The following is a 23,689-nucleotide window of genomic DNA, read 5'->3' on the forward strand; positions in this document are numbered from 1 at the left end:
CTCCGCTTTGGCGGACCGGCTCGGGGCTCGCCCTTCTCCCGCAGTCTCGGAAAGGAGACCGCGGCCCGGGCGCGGGCTGTGTCGCGTCCCCCGAGATGCAGCGAAGGGCTCTGCTGGGCAAGGCGAGGCGAGAGCTCTTCTTCGCGGCTGATAAAGCTGGGCGCTCGGCAGCAGCCCAGCCCAGCCCAGTACACAGTAGACCCGGCCTGGGACGCGAAGAAGAGCGGGGCGGGGGTGGGTGGGTGGGTGGGAGAACGAGGCTTTTATAGCTTCCGAGCGGGGCTGATTTTTATTTCAACGCCACGGTTGAATCTCGCTATCTCCTTTCAACTGAAGGGACGCGCACGGTGCCTGGGCAAAAACCTAAACGCTCTCGCCTTTACAAACAGAGCCATCGAGATCGACCGGTTCTTATTTAATTTATTACAGGGGATCTTTCTTTCTTTTCTCTCTCTCTCTCTCTCTCTCTCTCTCTCTCTCTCTCTCTCTCTCTCTCTCTCTCTCTCTCTCTCTCTCTCTCTCCCTCCCTCCCTCCCTCCCTCTCTCTCTCTCTCTCTCTCTCTCTCTCCTCCCCCCCCCCCTTAAAGTTTAGCCGCTGCCCGTCGGGAGCCACAGAGTTGTCGAAAACTCTCCCCCGCTGGATTACCGCGTGGCGTGCCGTCCCGCTGATCATCCTTGAGAACAGCTTCCAGTCTCTTCCCCACCGCCTCTTCCCGCCGCCGCCCCCACCCCCCCTCCCACCCCCACCCCGCGCGGTCCACCTTTTCTTAACTTCATCCAAACCCCCGCTCATATTTTCTTACGGAAAAGGCAAGTGAGTAACTCGCCTACTACTGGCCTCGGCTTCTCTCCAACCCGGAGGGCCTCCGGATAGGCGCAGGACTTCAGTTCCTATCACACACACCCTCTCCCGCTCTCGCTCTCTCTCCCCCCCACCCGCCACCCCAGTCAGCTCTGCTGGCTGCGGAGATGGGGTTGGTAGTCCGGCTTCTCTCCAACCCGGAGGGCCTCCGGATAGGCGCAGGACTTCAGTTCCTATCACACACACCCTCTCCCGCTCTCGCTCTCTCTCCCCCCCACCCGCCACCCCAGTCAGCTCTGCTGGCTGCGGAGATGGGGTTGGTAGTCCGAGGCATTCGAGGGCGCCAGGCTGGGGAAAGGCGACGGTCTAATGATCCAACCAAGAGAATACGCAGAGCGCCTTGCCCATTTCCAAAGGGCGGCTGAGAAGGGACGAGGCGGCTGCCTGCGCTCTTACAGCATCTCCATCCAGCAAGACGGCCGGGCTCGCATCCCCCGCGGCAGCAGTCGCCCTCGTGGGCTCCCGCTGTCAGGAAGCGATCACGGGAGGCTGACGACAGTCCCTTAATAGCTCTGAGCCACGAAGGGGTTCGCCCTTTAGGGATCCGGCCAGCCTCTGGGGCCTTTGCTAAGGCGCCTTGGGAAGCTGCCGGCCTTGGATGTTCAGGGGACGTTTGAAGCCCGGTTTAAGGCTTGCCAGGGACGAAAAAACTCCGGGACAGAAAAGGGAAGGGACGGGACAGGGAAGGGAAGTGTGTGGGGGGGGGGGCGGCAGGGATCTCATTGAAACAGAAGAACGCGGCGCCTACCCACCCTGCGAAGCCTCGACCTGGTTCCTTCGACGCTCGGATTCCAGTTCAACTCTTCCCAAACTTTTTCCTCGCTCTCTCCGCGCCAGCGGCGGGTTCTCCCGTCCCCCAGCCGCCGAAGGGCTTTTCCTATTGAATTTCTGCGGATCCAGGATGTCGAGGATGGAGAAGGAGATTTTCGAAGGGAGAGGGGGCCCTTTGGCCCCGCTGTCCGGACAATCCGGCATTCCCCTTCCGAAGAAGTCTGCGGTAGCCCAGGGCGCACGGCTGGATTCCGGGCAGGAGGCTTGGCCATAAGAGGCTGGGGTCGCCTTCGGGTGAGGCGAGCGAGCCTGGACTTGGGAGATGCTCGTCTAGGAAGGAGGGAAAGCTCTGTCCAGGGAAAGGGGGGGGAGGAGGAGGGGCGGAGGAGGAGGGTCCACCCTGGACAAGGGAACGGAGCTGCGATTGGAGGCAGGGGGCTGTCTGCCGAATAGCGTCGTTAATAGTAGTAGGTGATTATTATTATTATTTCACTTGTCTGCCCAAGCTCGTGGAGAGAAAAACGCCGGTTTATTGGGGACAGACTGCAGCTATTCCTCCCCCCCCCCCGTGCGAAATAGTAACAAAAAGTGTTTCCTTTAAATAAATTATGCTGCTATCCTCTATGGGAGCTAAATCCATCTGAATGCAGCAAGGTTTGTTCCCAGATAGATTACAGTATGTAAAATTCCAGTCCAGTTCAAATCATTAATTCCCCCCACCCCAAAAAAAAAACCCGTTGATTTCTTTCTCTAGGATAAAGCAGGAGTGATGGAGTTTTAACCTGAGCTAAGTACTGTTGGGTTGTGAACAAAGACAAGCGCTTTGAGTTATTTGGTTTCTAAGAGTTTCATAGGGGGTGTAGAATACAGCATGTAAAATGGCAAGAAAAAGCTTGTCAGGGCACTCAGCATTTTATGTGAATTCACTTAATCATGAGATGAAACAACTAAATGTATACAAGGCGTCCTCGACTTACGACCACAGTTGAGCCCAAGATTTCTGTTGCTAAGTGAGACATTGGTTAAGTGTGTTTTGCCCCATTTTACCATCTTTCTTGCCACAGTTGTTAAGTGAATCACTGCAGTTATTAAATTAGTAACACGGCTGTTAAGTGAATCTGGCTTCCTGACTGACTTTGCTTGCCAGAAGGTTGCAAAAGGGAGGTCACATGACGCCGGGACACTGCAACCGTCATAAATGTGAGTCAGTTGTCAAGCATCCAAATGTAAATCACATGACCATGGGGATGATGCAACCATCATAAGTGTGAAAAATGGTCATAAGTCAATTTGTTGTAGCTTCAAACAGTCACTAAGTGACCTGTTGTAAGTTGAGGTCTCTCCAATTAGTCAGATTATTACTTATAATAAGAGACTTGGTGGAGCAGTGGGCTAATGCCTCCTTAAGTAACACCAGCTGCCTGCAATTAGTGCAGGTTCGAGTCCCACCAGGCTCAGGGTTGACTCAGCCTTCCATCCTTCCGAGGTAGGTAAAATGAAGACCCAGATTGTTGGGGGCAATAAGCTGACTTTGTAATAATGCTGCTTGGGGGGGGGGCGAAAGCCCTAATAAGCAGGCATATATGTAGAATGAAGGCTATTGCTAAGCACATTGATTTGTGCTTAGATTGTAAGCCGCCCTGAGTCTTCGGAGAAGGGCGGGATATAAATGGGATTTAAGACTTATCCAGAAGCTGCAATGTTATACTCTTATAGGAGCAAGCCCAGCAGAAATTGAGAACAGTTGTTTCTTGCTCCAAAATTAACATGCAGAAGTTCAAGCTGTATTCCTTAGGATGCTTCCAAGTGAGGCTTTTGCATGCAATTTGCTTTATCTTGTTCACTAAGGTCCAGGGGCGATCTTGCCTTCCTCTCTTTTTTCCCCACCTGTTTTTCTTCTTAATTAAAAAAAGAGAGAGTAAGGCAGACAATAAATTACTACATTTACAGCTTAAGGCTGTAAACTTTAAGATATGTGCACTTCAACTCCCAAAATGCCCCAGCCAGCCATGCTGATTGAAGGGTTCTGGGAGCTGAAGTTCACAAATCTTAAAGTTTCCAAGGCTGAGAAACACAGTAGGACAATGTGTGAATCCAGCCAATTGCTACCATCATTTCCTTGATAGCACTAGAATTCCTGTCCCTTGCGTAAGAGAATAATAGCCACTCTTTTTCTCAGGACATACCAGTAAGAGTGGTACACTAAACTATTTCAAGATTATTTTTAAAAATTAAAGCACTTGTTTAAGGTAGGCAACATGTCATAGATGAACAAGGTTTTAGTTAGGCAACACACAAGAAAAATCTAAGCTATATAATTTTTAAGGGCCCTCTGTCAGTGGGCAATTTGAGACTTTAAATTGATTTTTCAAAGGGATGGTAAAAAATACCTGCATACTGAAACTTTAAAACAAGATTTTTTTAAAAAAAAATTGCAGTACACATCTATGAATATACATTGATAATGGTTTGTCAGTTTCCGGTGAATATTAGATCTGCTTCCACTATAATCTTTGAAGTGATGTGAGGGGAAAAAAATGGTCTGGCTTGTGCCTCATAGGGCTGTCAAATATACACACGGATACAGGCCTATATGATGTTTTTTATAGCTGAACATCTGAATGTAGCCTGACATAATTTGATTCTGGAAAACTGTTTCCTATACTAGATTTCCATGCTTAAGTTATTTTGCGGGGCATTCCAAAAAGGTTTTTTTTTTAAAAAAAAAAACACATTTAAACCAGTGCCAGTTCTACAGATGACAGCCTCCATTAGGAAGTGAGGAACTTGTGGCCCTTCCTACACCTCTCTACACATCTATTCTATGAAGTAAATCCCACAGAAATTAGTGTCTCACTGAATTTCTATCATTTTAAGGCAAGAAATATACTCATGCTGACTGTAGCCTAAGACTAGGGCTTTTTTTTTTAAGAAAAGGACCGATTCATCCTAAAGGAAAACATATATGCATACACAAAATATAACCATTAAAATCAGTGCAAGTTATGCATTTTGATCTGTAAAACGAAAAGAGGAATTTTCTAACTAGTTCTTGAAAAGAGAACCATTTTCCTACCTAGACCATATTGGCTCCTGCTATTGCTCAATTATTTATAAGTCCTTGATGAAAGAAAATTATCTTTTCATATACTTTGGAAAGGAAAGCAAATAAATTGGCCATTATTCTACATAGTAAGTGGTGCATCAGTTTCTTCAGTCATTCATTCCATGTTAATTGATGCTGAGTTTAATGGAGGCATTGTTAGGGACATATCCTACTGTTGATAGTGAAGATTTATTTAGAGTCAATCTTCCTCTTGGTTTTCCAAAAGGTTACATGCCTGCCTCTTGTCTACCAACCAATTTACAATAAAAAAGAGAAGTCATTTCAAAAGTGTGGTAGAACAGCTTCAGCACTATTTTTTTTTTTGCAAAGGCAGATGTACGCTGTAGTTGGGAGATCTTGGTGGGCTGACACATTCAGAATTTGAAAGAAAAAAAAGGAATTTCAAAGCACTCCTCTGATCTAGAGAAACAACTAAGGAGCATGAACATCTCTTGCATTATCTCCACCCACCCACATCACCCATTACAATGCAATGTCATAATGTGGTACTGGCAGCCCAAGCTTGGTCATTTTTTCAAAAAGTAGATTAGAAGGTTTTCAGAACTTAAAATGTTCCATCCAAAAATAGCACTTGGGAGGCTAATAACTTCTCTCCTTCACCAAGGGACAATAGAGCATTGTTAGCATTGTTAGCAGATATGGAATAGATTTAGGAGAAAATTACCATAGTGGAGCTTTAGGTTTATCAACTCTCATCTGATAAGACATTGAAGAGAAGATATTCCTTCAGTTCCTACCTTCTTCAAACTGTAAAATGGTTTGTTGCTTCTGGCATTGTATAATGTGTGAATCCAACTAAATTCCTCTCCTTTCTTATGCTGGCTCTTTTCCAAACACTGTATGTTTGGAAATAATGTTTTATTTAGGACATTTTGTCCCATTATTAGAGCATGGCAAATATTTACAGAAGCATGACAAACTTGTGGTGACCGAAAAAAACATTCCGCAGATCCTGAGTTTAGCTAAATGTGACCCATTATAGTCATGTGGCTTTCATTATAATTGATAAATGTTCTGAATGTTCCCAATTTTTTCAGTGTGGTAGTTGTATTTTATAACATCCTTTGCAATTAGAAGTTGTAGAAATTTTAGAATGCACGTTCATCAAATTATCACTAATACGTTTGCTGAAAATATGGAATACACAAAAGAACTCAGTGTATTGAATCCTTTCTTCTTTTTTTGGCCACAGGGTCTTGTGAATGGTATCTTATTACATATTTTGGACACTTTAGGGAATACTGCAGGTATTAGAGGCAAAACTCTAATAAATTTAGCAGATGTTGATGGGAAGAGGGCAGGAGCAGCTGGCCTCTCAAAAGAGTATGCCACATTCATTCCTATTATTATGTAAATTATACAGATACCCCCTACATATTCTGATGTTTTACTTTCAAAGAAACTAGCCTTTGGTCCCCATAAAATAGGGATGGGGAAACATCAGCTTTTCTTCTTTGTTTAAAAAGAAAGAAAGATGAAATCCACTGAGCGGAGCCTATTGAACAGGGATCATATTTTTAAAACTCTGGCCCCAAGAATTTCTTTTGACTATCAGTACTAAACTGAAATCATAGTCCTTCCACCTGAAAAAGTATTCCTGAAAACATCCAGAAATCAGTTGCTAAGTTCTGTAGTCACTATGCATACATTGCGTGTTATTGCATTAAATCCATTAGGATCAGATTTGAAACATGGTGTGAATCTATCCAAAATAACTCTATTTAACGAACAATGAATGGAACAAATCAGCTAATATGACATGTGTATTTACCACTGTGCAACCTCGCCCAATAGTATTTATTCAGTAAGCACTGATCAAGCACACTTGATTAGTGCATCTGCCCTTTTTAAAATTTCAGATTGGTTCTGTGTATGCTTATATATGTCTAAGGCCACTGAAATTAATGTTTTAGGAAGGTTGCTTAATATCTCAATGTTAGTAGTGTACGAGGAAATAATTTTGCTTAAAAAATAAATGAAGTACTTCAATAGGTAGGAAATTTATTTCATTTTATTTATTTTGGAAGATCTATATATCTGCCTACTCACTCACGCAGACTCTAGGTGGCTTATAGAAAATAAAAACAATGTAGAAGGAATAAAAATAATAATTATTATTTATTATAATAACAATAAAAAATAATAACCCCCCCTACCTACCCCCTCGGCAACAACACACACTTATATCAGCCATTTAATGGGCTCCATCCCACTCTGAATTACCCAGGCCCACTGGCAAAGCCACATTTTCAGGACCTTCCAAAACAGTGTCAGAGTGGGGGGACAGACTAATTCCAGAGGGAGGGAGCCACCACTGAGAAGACCCTTCTTCTGGGTCCTGCAAGATCTACCTCCCTATGGGACCTGCAACATTCCTTGCCTCCCTCCTCTAGTGGGACTGGTGGATGTGACTGGCAAGAAACGGTCCCTCAGATAACCTGGTCCCAACCCTTGAAGGGCTTTAAAGGTGACAACCAGCACCTTGAATTGCACCAGGAAGCAAATCAGCAACCAATGCAGCTCCTGCAGGAGAAGTGACACATGTGCACACCGAGGTCTGCACAAAACCACGTGAGCCGCTGCAGTTTGAACCAACTGAAGCTTCTGGATGTTTTTCAAGGGCATTCCCATGCGTATTGCAACAGTCTCGGAAATGCTTTCCCAGTGAAGACCAAGTATTTCAACTGACTTCTTTGCTGATACATGAATATTATTACTGATGCAATCATTTCATACTTTTTTTTAACTCAAGCGCATTTGTTAGAGGAAGTTGATGTACTCTAACAAGGGGCGGAATTTTGATTGTGCACGTGCAACCACCATCTTGCCCTTTTAGCTCATCCTGCAGAACCCCCTTACTTACTGCTATATGTTTACACTAGCAAGATGCAAATTTCAGATTCAATTCTACTATTAATACTGAGAGTGCCAAACTAAAATACATGTTTATTTGTTCCAATTTGAAGTTCTTTGTAAAAACAAGATAATGTTTTCCTTTTTTTCTTTTAACAATTTGTAAGTGTTTATGTAATTTTTATATTTTGTAAATCCTTGATGTACTTTTTTTCTTCTTTCTTTTTTGTTTTGCTCCTTGCAACCTTTAGAAAGAGATGTAAAATAATGAACAATAGTCCTTATTTGGCATTCCCTACAACAGGCACAAAAAAGAAGGGGGAATGCATGATGTATATTGTAAAACAGAAACAAAAGCAAATAACTGTAATGAAAGATGAGCAGGGCAGGGGAAAAAAAACCAACCTAAGAAGGATACATCCTGTATCTCAATGGGCACTAGGTATAGTAATGATTTACTGAAAAATGATTTCAGGAAATGACATAAATATTGTCTGTATGGGAATAATCACACGAGCCATTATTTATCTGGTAATACATCCTAATCTTTTTTCCCTGAGGTAGATTCTATCACTATTAATCTTAAGAAGTACTTTACATGGCAGTAGATCCCATTGAAATGAATTATAGTATTGCTAAGGATGCGAATAGCTATGCTTTTATTATGGCAACATCTAAAGATAAAAGCTGTACATATTTACCTAAGAACATGACCCATTTAATCAATTAATTGATGACCTATTTTGATTAAACTCATCTGGAATTATAGAGGAAATATATATCTATGGATACTTTCTGGAAAAAAGTGAAAAATCTGCAACTTTGTCATACAAGGTAAACATGTAAGAAAACTGGTCTAAATAATAGTACACCCAAAATCTAGACAACACAGGTACAAAATTCTATACAAAACTTATCTGTACAATTCTATGAGTCCAAAAAATGTTAGGCACCAAATATAACTGATTGCTCTGCAAATTAACTATGTCTCTTTGTATTTCAGAATGCTCCTACGACATCACGTTCATTTAAAAATGAGATACATACCCATTTGTCTGGATCTGCCTTTCTTTCACAATACTACCTATTCTATTATATATATTATTACGATAAAAAAGTATGGCAATATGTTCATCCCAGAATATGTTCCAGTGAATATATGAAAGTTATTGATTAGATTTTAATACAGTATAATCTATGGAATTTTTGTAGGACCAATTTTGGGCTAAAGGGCTTCATAAAATATAGTCAGGTCACCAGCATGCAGGCACACATTGGCAAACCCTGGGTTGTTTTGCTTTTCAGCTCAGGCAGACATTAAGATTCTGTTGTAGTACTCTTTAAATTGCTTTGATGCTAGGTAGGTGTCAACCCTGACCTGTCCTGACGGCAAGTGATGGCTCTTACAAGCTCCGGATCAATATTCATAGCGGGTGTCTTGAACTGATAACACTATCCAAGACAATATCCCATATCAGTGTAGACAGCTGAGATATTGTACCATTAGTGGTGTTGTTTTAAATAACCTGATCCATTTCACAGTCTATATAATGAATTTTACCATTTAGATACTATCTTTAAGAAGAAGTGACTTGAAGCAGTGAACAAATCAATGATTCAAAGACTCCTTGGCTTTTCTTAAAGTAGACCGTAATTCCAACACAGCCTTTACATATTTTCAAATTGCAGCATGGCAGTTATTGTTCTAGTAATAAATAAATATCTGCACTTTACCAACAGTGAAAAAAATCCCATTATCGTATAAGTTTGAACATACATGATTAAACCTTTCTTGTAGCTGTTCAAGATATGGCTCACTCTACTTTTTTCTTTCAGTGACAAATTAATTAGGTATTATTTGTATAAATGGAGGTCTGTATCAGTTGAGAAAATCCACTTGCAGCCTAATTAAGACCACCATCCTATGCATAGTTATAGCAGAAAGACTCCCTCAGTATGGCAGAGTTTACTTTAAGGCAAAGACACATGGGTTTGATTCATTTTGTCTGGATCCCTTCTTTTACGTAAGTTTGATTAAGTGACATGTAAATCCAGCCGAAGTTTGGGATACTGTAAACATTGAGCAATATTGTAATTTGTTTTGTAATTTGTTTTGACTTAGCCCATATAATATAAAAACTATGACTAAAGGCTCAGGATTCAATAAATCATTAATAAATGATTGCTTAGCATGATGCATAACCTACCCAGCATGGTACTTGTAATCTAAGTGGGCTTGCAAAATTGCAAAAACAAAGACCATACAAGATTGCCAAAATGTCACCCATCTAAGACTGACATTTGGGGTTTATTGCAGATGTTGTGTGAAACAGATATAAAGTTACTGACACTTAAGGCAGGACAGGTTGAGAAAGTGTTATTTCTCACCTTTGTTAGCCCAGCAGGTAAGACAGAACAGTTAGTTCTGAGGTATGGACCAATCTTACATTAGGCACAAACTGGGTTTGCACATTACACAAACCATATTGTCACTGTGAAGCATATCTATGGAGATTCTCAGTCATCCAGGTCATGGTTGTCACAAGGTGCTTTTTTGAAAAGGCAACTGGACTTTCTTTTTTTCCTTGAAGACGTTTCACTTCTCATCCAAGAGGCTTCAGAACCGAAGAAGCTTCTTGGATGAGGTGAAATATTTTCGAGGAAAAAACTAAGTCCGGTTGCCTTTTGAAAAACCACCTTTGGGATGCTGCAAAGCATGATTTCAGCCTAGCGTATTTGGGTCCAGCTTACTCAACAAACCACGGTTATAGCAAACTCTGGTTTAGCACACTGTTTTAGCCAAAAACTGTTATTTTATGTTTGGCTCACATGGTGGACATCATGGCTGGTAAGGAGTAGCGCCTCGGCTTCACTTACAATCCATTTATTTGGTGGTCCGTTTCTGCTTCTCTTTGGCCGATGGCCAGAGAAAGCAGCTGTCGGCGGGCTTCGGCTCCCTTGCGATCCGCCGCCCAAGGGTGAATGCGCAACGGGACTGAAGCCGTTGCTGCTTGCGGGAAGAAGCCCGGCATCTGGGACAGATCTGCCCCCCCCCTCTCCTTTGCAGCGGTGCGCAAGAGAGGGAGAGGAGCATCTCCAGGACTCAGAAAGGAGACCCAAGGTGTCCAGAGGAGCGGAGGCTAAAACATATAGGGAACGGTTGCTGGAATTGGGTATGTGTAGTTTAATGAAGAGAAGGGTGAGGGGTGACATGATAGCAGTGTTCCAATATCTCAGGGGCTGCCACAAAGCAGAGGGAGCCAAGCTATTCTCCAAAGCACCTGAAAGCAGGACAAGAACCAACGGATGGAAACTAGTCAAGGAGAGAAGCAACCTAGAACTAAGGAGAAACTTCCTGACAGTTAGAACAATTAACCAGTGGAACAACCTGCCTCCAGAGGTGGTGAATGCTCCAACACTGGAGGTTTTTAAGAAGAGACTGGACAGCCATTTGTCTGGAATGGTACAGGGTTTCCTGCCTGAGCAGGGGGTTGGACTAGATGACCTCCAAGGTCCCTTCCAACTTTATTATTATTATTATTATTATTATTATTATTATTATTATTATTATTATTATTATTATTATTATTATTATTATTATTATTATTATTATTATTATTATACCTCCCAAAAGGCACACATTGCCCAGTCTCCTCCACGGAACTCGGGGTGCCAGTCCATCGAGCGACACCCCCCCCCTCCATTTCACTTGGCCCATCACAGGACTAGCGAGAACCTGTATCATTAGGGCACAGTAGATTTCCGCGGCATTGCGCACGCACCCCGGCAGGAACCGCCGGGTCGAGCGACAACTACATTTCCCAGGGTCCTTCGCAGCCAGGAAGAACGGGCGGGGCCTCGGGGCGGGGTGTGTCTTGCTTCCCAAGCAGGCTCTAGCTGTGCTGGGGGCGGGGCTTGTTCGGTATGGCTGATGGGGGTGCAGTCTTCGCGGGCGTAGAGGGAGTGTTGTTAGATATTAGCGGGGTGCTTTACGATAGCGGAGGCGACGGAGGCGGAGTCCCCATTCCTGGATCTATAGAAGCTGTAAAAAAGTAAGTGGGAGGCCTGCAGCAACAGCCTGCGAGGCTTTTTGTCGTAGCAAAAAACAAAACAACCAACCCTTCCTGCTACCGACCGAAAGGTCCTCTCTTTATTACCTGCCAGCTTGGGTGGACTTCTTGGGAGAAGTCCGGTCTTCAAGAAAGGGCGTGTGCGTGGCTTCTGTGGTTTGTGCAACCAACGCAACCAATTGCGGGTGCCGATCTGTTAACTAGAATTCAGTAAACCGTAGGTTACTCGCTTGCTCTTAGCGTTAGATTCACATATAGCGCCAAGCTGCAAACCGTGGACTCCAAACCACACGTGAGGCTGATTTACACAGCACTTTAAACCCAATCTTCTCCTTAGTATACTGTGGGAATACAGGTTTTTATCCCCTGCAATTAAGCCTTCCTTATGGTGTTAGTTGATACTTGGATTTGGCAGAATGACAGTTACTATGATTTTATGGAGTGCTTTTATTAATCTGATTTATATCCTGATGCAAGCAAAGCGGACCCTTGGTGGTTCACTGTTTTACCAAGCAAAACATGGTAAATATCCCTGCCTCCCCAACAAATGATAGTTACATTTTTAAAAATTAGTCTGGAATCCTGCACATGCTGATTTGGGAATATCTCTAGTTCCTTTCACTGGGAATGTACTTTGCTCTTTCAAATAATATGCGTGTTCGTGTGCTAGATGGCAAAGAAGATAGTACAAAGTTATTACCATAAAATGCTAATATTCTTTTAAATTAAGATAATGCATGTAGCTAAAGGCAAGTTGTGTGTGTGCACATCTCCTGATTTTTTTAAGATAAATTATTTTTTGCTATATGCCAAAACATCTACTACAGAAGTTGCCACACCTACAAGATTAATCAGTATTATTGCCCTCCATATGGATATTGCAGGATCTTCCAGTTAGCATGGCAATTTTATGCCCATTTACACAGCAGGACTTGGTTTTGAATAAATAGCAAGGCAGGGAAGAACTTTTTTATCCAATTCTTCTCAACCACTGTACATTGGAAATACTGGTATTTTTCCCCTAATAATTTTGTTTGTGTGCATGTTCAGGAGAAAAGAAAAGATGGACATTTCTCATTTGCTCTGTACATACGATGGGGAGGTATAAAATGGAGGACTGAGCAATATTCTGAATTGACCCCTCTATTGCCTCCCCCCACACTTTAGTGAGGCATTGGCAGAATTTGGGGAAGAGCTTTTTCAGGCCAGATTCTGTCCAATTTAAAACTTGATTTTTCTTGTCTTTTTTGCCTCCCTTACTACACCAAATTTGATCCTACCGTGATCAAAAGCAAAGAGTGATTACCGTATATTGACAGATAAATGGGAGTCCTGGCCCCTTTACACATTTCTTTTCCAACATCTGATGGACTGCAAAGAGTAACACTCATAGTTTTTCTTTTGCTTTCTTTATACAGTAGCTGCTTTTACTTAAATTGATGCCTGCTGGATACATTGGCTAAAACGTCAGCCCTAAAGGAATGCTGCCTAATGGTTACAGAAGTTGTGTTGTGGTGGCTGTCCACATGATAATGTCTTTTTTCCCCTCTGTTCATGTTCTTATCCAGGAATGGAGCACTGACTTTTTTTGAAATAGGGAAGCACAATATATTCCTGTTTTATTACTAAAATGAAAGGACTGTTGAATACTCATGAATTATATCAAGAACAATTATGTTTGTCCCTTTTGTTTTTGCAATCATATATTCAGTATACTCTACTAATACTGGACAAATGTTACAAGTGATCTAAACCAAATTGACTGCTTTAGCACTCTAAGAGGTTTTAGGAGTATTTTTGTTCACGTACTGTATTTCTTTGATTTTGTTTTCCTTTCTTACCTCTCCTTCCCTATTTTGAGCACAAAATCTTGCTTATTGTTTGATGCTCTAAGTCTAAATACTACATTTCTTAAGTATAGATATTAGCATATTAAGTCATAATTTCACCTATAAATTGAAAAGTAGAGTAAGTTAAGTTGATTCAAATGTTATCAGGTTAGAGTCCTTGAGTTAAATGCAAGAGGTTGAAGTTCTGGAAATTAGCCAATCCTAATTCTTTATTTGGGATTAATATTCAAGTAATTTGGGTTATCCACTTATTTGACCCAAGGGAAGAAGAGAGGAATATATGTTATCTGCTTTGACATGCTAACTATAACTTTGTAGTCCCAGAAAGTTAAATCAGGAAACAGTGAAATTGATTTGGGCTAAATCTGCATTGGTACAACTGGAGCTGATGTTTACTTAAAGCTGTCTCAATATTTTTTCAATCTGCCAATTATCTGGGAGATTCTGATAGTTTAAATAGGAAAACATGATATCAGAATTGCTAATAGAGTTTGTTCAGCCAGAACAAACAAAAGAATGTTGGGAAGTTTTTGTTAGATCTCTTGAATTTATATCTGCTTAATTTTGTTAAAAATATTATCAGCATTTTATTATATTTCCACTCAAAGCATCACTGTTAATAGTTCTGCATCAAAAAGTATGTGCTGAATTCTGCAACAGATACATATATTTTAGCAGAAGTCATTGTCTTAACTGTTTTTTAACACTGAGGTGAAAAATAGTGTATGCATATATACATACATGAATCCACATGATGTTTTTTTCTTCTTCATAAAAAGCTATTAATAAAATCCATATAAAAGAGAAATCTTCCAATAAGTGTATTATAAATTAAAATGTGTAACTGGGATATTCAGTAACAGCTTGTTCACCTGCTTAAAAACCCATCATAAATAAAACATGTTTTAATTAGGAAAAAACTCTATGACTAAAAACATCTCTCTCTTACTTTATCTGCTTGCTTTGTATTCAAGTAAGCTTCCATGGAAGTAAGTTCCACTAAACCCACTGGGACATGGATAAGAAAGTGTTCTTAAACATCAAATTAAAGTTGATTTTTAAGCAAATACAAAAATGTAGTGATTTGTGCTGGAAAAGAAATAAGAATGGAAGTTGAAATAAGCCTTTTTTTCTCTTTAGAATTGATTGTAAGAGAAATAATGTTTTAATATGAATTTATTGTTTTTCATAATTTAAAAGCCTGACTAATGCACGCAGTTGTGAGAATAATCAGATTCAGCTGCTGAATTTTTTTTATAGTAAGTTTGATTTATCAGCAGCTTACATAGACAACCTATTTTTTAAAGCAGCTGATCTTCAGCTTATATGTCATGAATGTAGTACTTTGGTGGCAAGCTTACATTGACCTATGTGAGGGAAAGTCCTGTTTTTATTCAAATCTCTTTCTTTTTGTTTGATACTAATAGAGGTTTGTCATTTCTATCATTGTTTTAATAATTTCCAAAATAGTAAACATGAAAAAAATAAATTTTAGTACCTAAGCTGCTTCAGGACATCTTTATTTTTTCTTTGGAACATATATTGATTGTGTTAGTTTTCAATAATTTGTTATGAAGTGTGACCATACTCTGTCTGCTTTGCTCTTACTAGCAGTTAATTGTATGGACATTTTAGTGTGAGAGTCACAAGAGAGCCTTGATTCAATCAGCCATAGTATCTCCTCTGTTCTGTGCCATTATTGCTCTGATTGGTTTACACAGCCTCAAGATGAAGCAAACAGTTTGCTTTTCATGTTGGTACCAGCGAGGAGCTGCCCAGTTGCAGTACAGAAGGTGGTTAAAGAGCAATAAAAATAGCCAGCTTCAGACTTGTTATTTGCATTTACAGCTGTGTGCTGATAGCATACCTATTAGCATATACATTTGAAAAGCCCACAGCAGTTGGACATTTACAACATCCTGTTGTTTGACCCGAATACGGCATCTGTTGGCACAACTTTCAACAGGACTCTTTAGAAGAGGAGCGGAAATGTAGAGCACCATGACCTGGTGGAACAGCTGGATGGTCAGGTTAGAATAAGATGCCTGCAGAGTCTTACAAGAGCAGGATTGCAAACGAGGTAGCCCTTGGAATTGTAAAACAATTTAAACAGTTGGGGTAGGGAAAGGGGGAGAAATAACCTCATGGAGAAAATATGGATAGTCTTGGAAACCTCTTTATAAAGATATTCCTGTGAGTGGAAAGGTTGGAAATAGTGGACATGTTAAAAACATGAATTTTGCTTTGTTATAATATTCCCTATTTATGTGTGTTTACACTGCCAATTTCCAAACATTTAATTTTCCAAACTGTAAGATCCTATTGGGGATGAAGCCTAATTTTTCCTGCGACCCCAAGTATTTAACTTGTGCTGTGAAGTATAAGAAATTCAGTCAAATATTAAATAACAGCTACACGGCAGAAATATATGTATTAAAGGCAGAAAAGGAAAACCAAAGTAGGGGATTAGTCAAGATAGTAATGCATTTCAAGATAACAAGCAGTCTTTAGTATTCTTTTTTTAATATTTTCCTATTTTAGAAAAAGCAGAAGAATTGTGATTAGGGAGAACTCAATAATAATAGTAATTTATTTGAATAGATTTGACCATTTTGTAACATACCTCGCTGGGATATCTCATTATGGTTACTTAAGGCATATAGCACAGAATTTTGAATATCAAAATTAACAATTAAACATGTTAGTAATCTCTAAGTTTAACTACTACAATGGCTTTGTAATAAACCTGCCATTGCTTATAGTTGGCAAACCACAGTTTGTATAGAACATGCTTGCTAGATTGGTTTTGGGATAACACAACAGGGCCATTCCACACATATTAAGAGTGTGTTTGTAATTATATAAGCTGCCAGTTTGTTTGTAGACAAGAAAAATATAGGTGAATGGATTCAATAGATAAAAACAACATTAAATTTACCACACAAGGTTATTTAAGGACAGCCAATTTATCACTGCTTACATGCTAAATAAAGTCAACATAAAAGAGGTGGTTTTATTTACCATTGGTTTGATTGGCAGTACATTTTTGATGACTTTTTAATAAAGATTTTTCAATAAAATTTAATATTATTAAATGTACTATAAAGTGTCTTAAGGCTTCTGGAATTGGCAGTTTAAATATCCACGAAATAAATGTTGCCACTTCATGTTTTTAATCTAAATGGAATCCATTACTGCTTGCTTTTAGTCTAAATAGGCATTTTTGTTATATTTTATTTATTTTAATTTATTTTATTGAATTTATATACCACCCTTTCCCGAAGGACTCAGGGCGGTTTACAGGGTACTTAAAACATTGATACAAAAATTAAAAACAATTAAAAGAATTATCCTAGTTGAAATGGATAAAGGACTATGGGTAAAAATGGAAATTATTATTTTTTTGCCAAGGAAGTTAACCAAATAAACCTGGAAGGTTTAAATAAATAACACAGCAAAACAAAATAATAATTATAACATCCAATCCTTATTTACTATGTTCATTGTCAGTTACTCCAAGGTAAGTATTAGGTATCATCAAACTATAACCTTGCTATTCCAACATTTCTTGCCTGAGAATTTCCTGTGGATCAATTCTGCTGTAGAGTCTCATAAAAAAGCACTGTTTTCCCAGTCAAGCAGTTATGTATGATCTTTTATTTAAGATGCATCACAGTAATTGTCAATTATACCTGCCAAGAGAATGATCTCTGTTCTTCCACAATTGGGATAGAGTTAATCATCCTGATGTGTGCTTTGTTGTCCTTGCAGTAATTAGTAAATTAGCCATTAGTTCTTGGGTACAAAAACACAGCTCAGAGCTCCAGCTGCATTATAATTAATTGTTTATTTCACTTCTTGCAAGCTATCCCTGTAATATTGTTATATTATTTTTTTAAACTATGCATCAGCTGCTTAAAAGACCCTGTCCTTTTCTTACTGTAAATTTAGCATGGTTTTAATGTGGTTGAGCATATAATTTTAATCTTGTTATTTGTGTCCTGTCATTGGGTATACATATAAAATTATTTGTTCCCTTGTTAAGTTAATAGAAAAACTAGGATCGGTGTTGTGTAACTCTGCCAAGGCCTTCCATGAAAATCAGTGGTTTCAGAGATCTGTATCAGCACATCTTAATTTTCATAATTTTAAGAATTGTTTCTGAATACCTATAATCACATACGAGGTTAGCCTGGGTCACATAGTACATTCATCATGCAAATACTGCCTTTGGGAATTGTTGAGATGTGGATAAGTAGTTAGAGTTAAGACCGAATTTCAGGCAGCAATCAGTAGTAAACCTGGAAGAAGCAGCGTGGTAGGAAATCTGCCTTGGGACTGTGTTATGTATCGGTGTTATGCTTACAGTTTTATTAAAAAGTCAAGTGCATGACCGAGTTACAAGAATCAATTTGGTGTAGTGATGAAGACACCAGGCATGAAACTAGGAGACTGAGTTCTAGTCCGGCCTTAGGCATGAGGCCAGCTAGGTGATCTTATGCCAGTCTCTCTCTCTCAGCCCTAGGAAGCAGGCAATGGCAAACCACTTCTGAAATCTTGCCAAGAAGAGACTTGTCCAGGCAGTCCAGTCAAGACTGAAGACAAAACACCCACATATACCCAATATATAATTTGTAGCAGTTTTGGTATGGTACATGCTCAGTTTGATTCTGTCTTGCATTTCAGGCGTTCAGTCCCATTGTTTTTTGTTAACAATAGTAATTGGTGGTTGCCAGAACCAAGGAATTTAGGTGAACCATTCTACCACTTTTCACTTTTCTAGTGAAAAACCTGCAGTAACAATCATAGCATAACACATTACATAAAACAATATCTCTTAATGGCATTGTCCTTAGCTACAGTTTCCTAACATTTTAGAATACCAAAATAACTTTTATTAATGTCTATCAAAGTAATATTTGCATTTAATTCTTTTGCATTTTCTGGAAAATAGTTAGCTGTGACCCAGTGGCAGCTTGCCTTGAAGCTAGACCTTGACAATGTGACTTCACATGAAATGGACCAAATTTCTGCAATAATTATTATAATTCATATAATGACATTTATAGAAGTGATTTAAAATAACACAAATAATGTATGGGTATATACTAATATAATTTTTATATTTTATATAATACATGATCAATTTCTACAAAAGATTGAGGGGAAAGTAGATAAAGATAAAACTTGGAAATGACTTACAACTGGAACATTAAAAAAAAGAAACTGAAGGCTTGATTTTGGCTGCTCAAGAGCAAGCCATTGGATTTAATAAAATCCAGGCCAGAACTGAAAAATTGTCAAAGTGCACATTGTGCACAGATGGTGAAGAAACAGTAGATCAAATACTCAGCTCGTGCATGAAGATTGCACAAATTTACAAACAATGACATAACATAGTCACTGAAATTATTCTCTGGAACATCTGTAAAAATAATAATGTTCCAGAAATGAACATTTAGAAACATGGAGTTTAAAAAGTAGTCCAAAATGAGGAGGTTAAAATACTGTGGGATTTCTGAATATGGATCTTGGCTCATAATATACCAAATTTAACTGTAGTTGAAAAGAAGGAAGTCTACATTATTTATTTATTTTATTTTATTATTTTAATTCCATTTATATCCCGCCCTTCTCCGAAGACTTAGGGTGGCTTACAAGCTTAGCAGTAGCCTTCATTCTATGTATGTGCCTGCTTATTAGGGCTTTCACACACACCCCAAGCGGCATTATTACAAAGTCAGCTTAATTGCCCTCAACAATCTGGGTCCTCATTTTACCTACCTCGGAAGGATGGAAGGCTGAGTCAACCTTGAGCCTGGTGGGATGCGAACCTGCACTAATTGCAGGCAGCTGGTGTTACTTAAGGAGGCATTAGCCCACTGCTCCACCAATCAATATCAATATTATTGATATACAGCTTAGAATACTATAGTAGAATAGAAGATGAAGAGTTGGAGATGATCACTAGGTATCAAAATCTGGAAATCAAAATTGAAAGATTATGGCATAAAGTCACTGTGGTGATCCCAATGGTTATCAGAACATTGGATGCCTTTATCAAAAAAAAAATTTGGACGATGATTAGAAAATATGTGTATTGACAAAATTTCCATCAGTCAATTACAAAAGGCCACAATGGTTGAATCTGCATATATTCCATGCTGATACATTACTACTGTTCTTGGGAAGCATTCAATTTGTATGAAGGCCAACACCATCTAAATAACTGGCAGAAATCAGGAACAAATTGATTTCACATTTTTGTGAATATAATAATTGATTAAGCTTTTATATGCTGCCCTGCCCTCCGCAACTCTGGATGATGTACAACAAACGAAGTTGCAAGCAATAAAACAAAAAATAAAGATAAAAGATGGCAAGTGCAGTGAAGTGAGGGGTGCCAATCTCCTTCATCAAAGTCCTGGGTGAAAAGTCAGGTCTTCCCAGTTCTTCTAAAAACAGCAGAATGAGAGGTCATAGAGCTCTTGGGTGGAACATTGTTCCAGGTAAATAACACAAATGGCATAATTGGTGTTAGTTACATAATGTTATTGTGCAAACTGTAAATCACTATTTCAGTACTTAACTGACACTTGTGAATAATGGACACCCTCCTCAGTTAGTGATATTTTATTTCAGCTTCAGTGCCTTTTAATCTGTTTTATTGACCCTTGCTGTGCTTCCAAAGTAGTGGTGAGAGTTCTTGTAGCAAGATTAAATAGTCTGTTTTGTCAAATAATGACAAAGGGATGCTTCAAGTTTAAAGCTATACTGTGACTTCACAATTGCTTATATTAACGTTCTGTATGAAAAATGACAATAGTTCTTAGATTAGACCAAGCTAGCTTTTTTACTTATACATGTATATGCTACCCTAGTCATACAGTAGTTGACATGATCATATAAGAATGATACAGTCATTGAATTATAAGCACCAAAGAAATACATAATCAGAATTCCTTAACAGTATCCCTAGCAACCAATCCCATGCAGACACTTTCTCTGTGGGAAGAATTAAAGGAATGTCTGAGACCCCAAAAATCATGCTGGAAAAACCAGGTCTCAGTTATTCTTCGAAAATTTCCAAGATTGGGGGTTGATCTGATCTTCAGAGGAATACTATTCCAGAGAAGGGGTATAGGTATTCAGGCCCTACCGTCTCTAGTTCCTGAAGAGGACACTTCCTTGATCAGGATCCAGAGAGAGCCCCTTCTTCCATATCTTAATAGATTGGCAAAGAGCCCCTGGGAATAGATGATCTTGAAGATACTCAGATCCTAATCCCTGAAGGACTTTAAAGAAGACAACCATTGAAGTACACCCAAAAGCAAACTGGTGATATTGTTTCCCAAAAGGAATAAACATAGAAAACCCTTATCATGGGTTATAGAATTGTGGTAATCTGTGGGTTAAAAAGAACTACAGTTGATTGAATCATTCTCTCTTTTTTGTTGGAAGGCATTAACTAAGTGATGATTAAAATGGGCCAAAGAATTGCTTCCTTTCTATTAGTCCCTAGTTAATTGTTTACCAACAGATGCTCTTTATATACAAAGCGTAATAATGATTTCACAGTGGAAGTGTTGTATTGGATTTGACTGGCTTTTATAGATTATAATTAGCGACTTCAAAGGCAAACAGTTAGCTATCCATCAATATGAAACAAAGGCCAGTATAATACGATTACTGGATTATATTATCCATAAAAATGTGATTAAGACAGCTCATAATAATAGTAATGGCAAATTCGTTTCCTGGGCTGCTCACACAAAATAATAGCTCAATTGTCAAGGTTCATATAGAAAAATAAGGAAAGACTTTCTGAGTTGTATGACTACAAAAATAAGTTTTTCATAAAATTTACACCTAAATCTTCATAACTATGCTGGACATTCAAAGATCAGGGGACTAGTTGCTGATCTTTACATCTTTCACTTGCATCTAACAGAAATTAAACCCTAGTAAAACTAGGCAACTGGGCAACTATTTTCTTGCTTTAAATTAGAATAATAGGATCAAAGGGACAATTTGTGTATGCTTGTCAAAATTCATCTGTGAGTTTTCCAGTTGTCACAGGCTACATTTGTTAATATAAACTACCGGTACTTGTAGAATTAGTTTCTACCTCATGCTGTAATTGGCTCCTTCCTAAGACCATAGTTGATTACTTTTGGTTTCTAAACAACCATGCTGGATGTTTACATGCCAACTCTGCATAAGCATGAAAAGCTAGAATATATCTAAAATATTCTTATTTTCATCCTTAATATTTCTGTTGGCTAGTATTTGGGTCTACCTCATTGTTTGGGGGCTAATGGTTACCTGGGAGAGCTGTGCTGGCAGCAGCACTCTCATAATCATGAGAGTAGGACAAAACCAAAATTTGATTTAATTTCATTAAAATGTAATTAAAAATCAAATGAATTATAGTGTTAATATAATTGTGCCCTCATGCATTTAATTTTTCCCTTCTGTCACCAATTATGTTTTGGTAATTGAGAAATAATTGGTAATCAGATAATTACAATTTGGTGACCACTTTAGAAGGCATTCTAAGAGCATATAAGGCCTTAAAAACCACAAATCCTAGTCCGTATTAAAGGCCTGATTAGTCTGACATCCTTTCTTATTATAATGACCAACCAGTTTCCAAGGCAGGAATTGTGAAAGTGTTATTCCTTTCTTGTTATAAAACTATTTATTTTCATAACATTACTGTAGTCAGATCCCTTTTCTTCATAGTTGTAGAACAGGGGTCTTCAAACTTGGCCCTTTTATGACTTGTGGACTTCAACTCCCAGAATTCCTCAGCCAGTGTGCCTGGCTGAGGAATTCTGGGAGTTGAAGTCCACAAGTCATAAAAGGGCCATGTTTGAAGACCCCTGTTGTAGAATGTTGGTGATAATGATGACTTTGCAGTCATTGTGCTATGATGCAAGCATCCCCGCTCCCCTTTTCAGTTGCTCCAGATCTTACCAGTTCATGAGATTTTAGCATTACTATCCTGGAAAACCTCTCACCAGATGCTGAACATTTGTACAGTTTCAGCAATCCTGTGAATTATTGGTCCTTTCTTAAGAATGTCATGGACATAATGGAAATTAGAATCAGTCTCTTGAGAGTGGAACACTTAACTCTTTCCACTGATCTCCAAATGTATTTCACTTCCATCTGATTTTCTCACATTTGGCTGGCTGAAAAGTTATTGCACCTCAATCCAAGACTCTTGTTACTACAAGTTACTACTATCTACCTCCAACAGAGTATTATACTCCCTGATGTATTTGTTTTTACCTTGCAGGATTTTGCTGTCTTTCATGGTGGCAATTTATGCTATTTGCTTATTTTATTTCAATTTACATTTAACAAGTAAATTCAGTAAATACATAAATAACAGTTCCAACATGGAGGTACAAGAAAGATTTGAAGCATAAAACTGCATAAAATTGTAAGCAAGGTAAAATCATAGTATAGGATATCTGAAACATGACCACAATAGATTGTGAAACATCTCCTGAAGCTGCAACAGAGATTCAATGGAAAAAAACACATTTCCAGTTGATGTAAGAGCAAAGGGGCGAAATCAAATATGGTTCATTTCATTTGCATGCTTCAGACGTGAAAATGATAAATAAATGAGTCATTTGTTTATATTGTCTAGGCTACACCCAAACCCTTGCTTAAGTTTTTCTAGCGGCTTTTGTTATGTGTGTGTTATTTAGTGACATCATTCCAGAGGCACTTAGATGATGACTGCGTAATCAAGATTAATATATTAAAACCAGGACCCTTCTCCATTTTTTTTAAAAGAAACTGGTTTGGTCTTATTTGATTGATAGCATATACATAAGATATGAATTGTAGTTTAGCTTCAGGTGATGAATGTATGTCTTCCAAATGGCCACCTCTCATTTTAGATGACAAAGAAGCTGCCTTACATGTGACAAAAGGATGAATGTGGTCTATCATTTTTGTAAGAAACATGTTTGTTTTAATCTGTTGATATGACCAGTTAAATAAATGTTGCATTAAAATTTCTAAGAAGGATAAATCTTGGCAGTAAGTTGTTGCTTATTTAATTATTGCATGTAAACAATGACTTCTTTTGAATTTTCTGCTCATCACCCTAGTATTGTGGGATAGTCTTCCTGGT

General features: G+C 38.9%; 1 protein-coding gene across 5 annotated transcripts in view; it reads left to right on the top strand.

The window, feature by feature from the left end:
* The first annotated feature begins 11,526 nt into the window (after nucleotides 1-11,526).
* Nucleotides 11,527-23,689, top strand: part of LHPP (phospholysine phosphohistidine inorganic pyrophosphate phosphatase) — a 163,402-nt gene continuing 151,239 nt past the window's right edge. For 4 of the 5 annotated variants that reach the window (XR_014026513.1, XM_081328323.1, XM_081328325.1 and 1 more), the window contains exon 1: nucleotides 11,527-11,665. Coding sequence is in view for 4 of the 5 variants with exons in the window: in XM_081328323.1 (XP_081184449.1) it covers nucleotides 11,538-11,665 (128 nt within the window). In the remaining variant the exon portion in view is untranslated. Of the gene's footprint in view, nucleotides 11,666-15,395; nucleotides 15,564-23,689 lie in introns of those variants that run through there. The other variant, XM_081328326.1, reaches the window with a different exon arrangement.

This window comes from Vipera berus (genome assembly GCF_964194415.1).
Source record: "Vipera berus genome assembly, chromosome: 5".
Classification (NCBI taxonomy): domain Eukaryota; kingdom Metazoa; phylum Chordata; class Lepidosauria; order Squamata; family Viperidae; genus Vipera; species Vipera berus.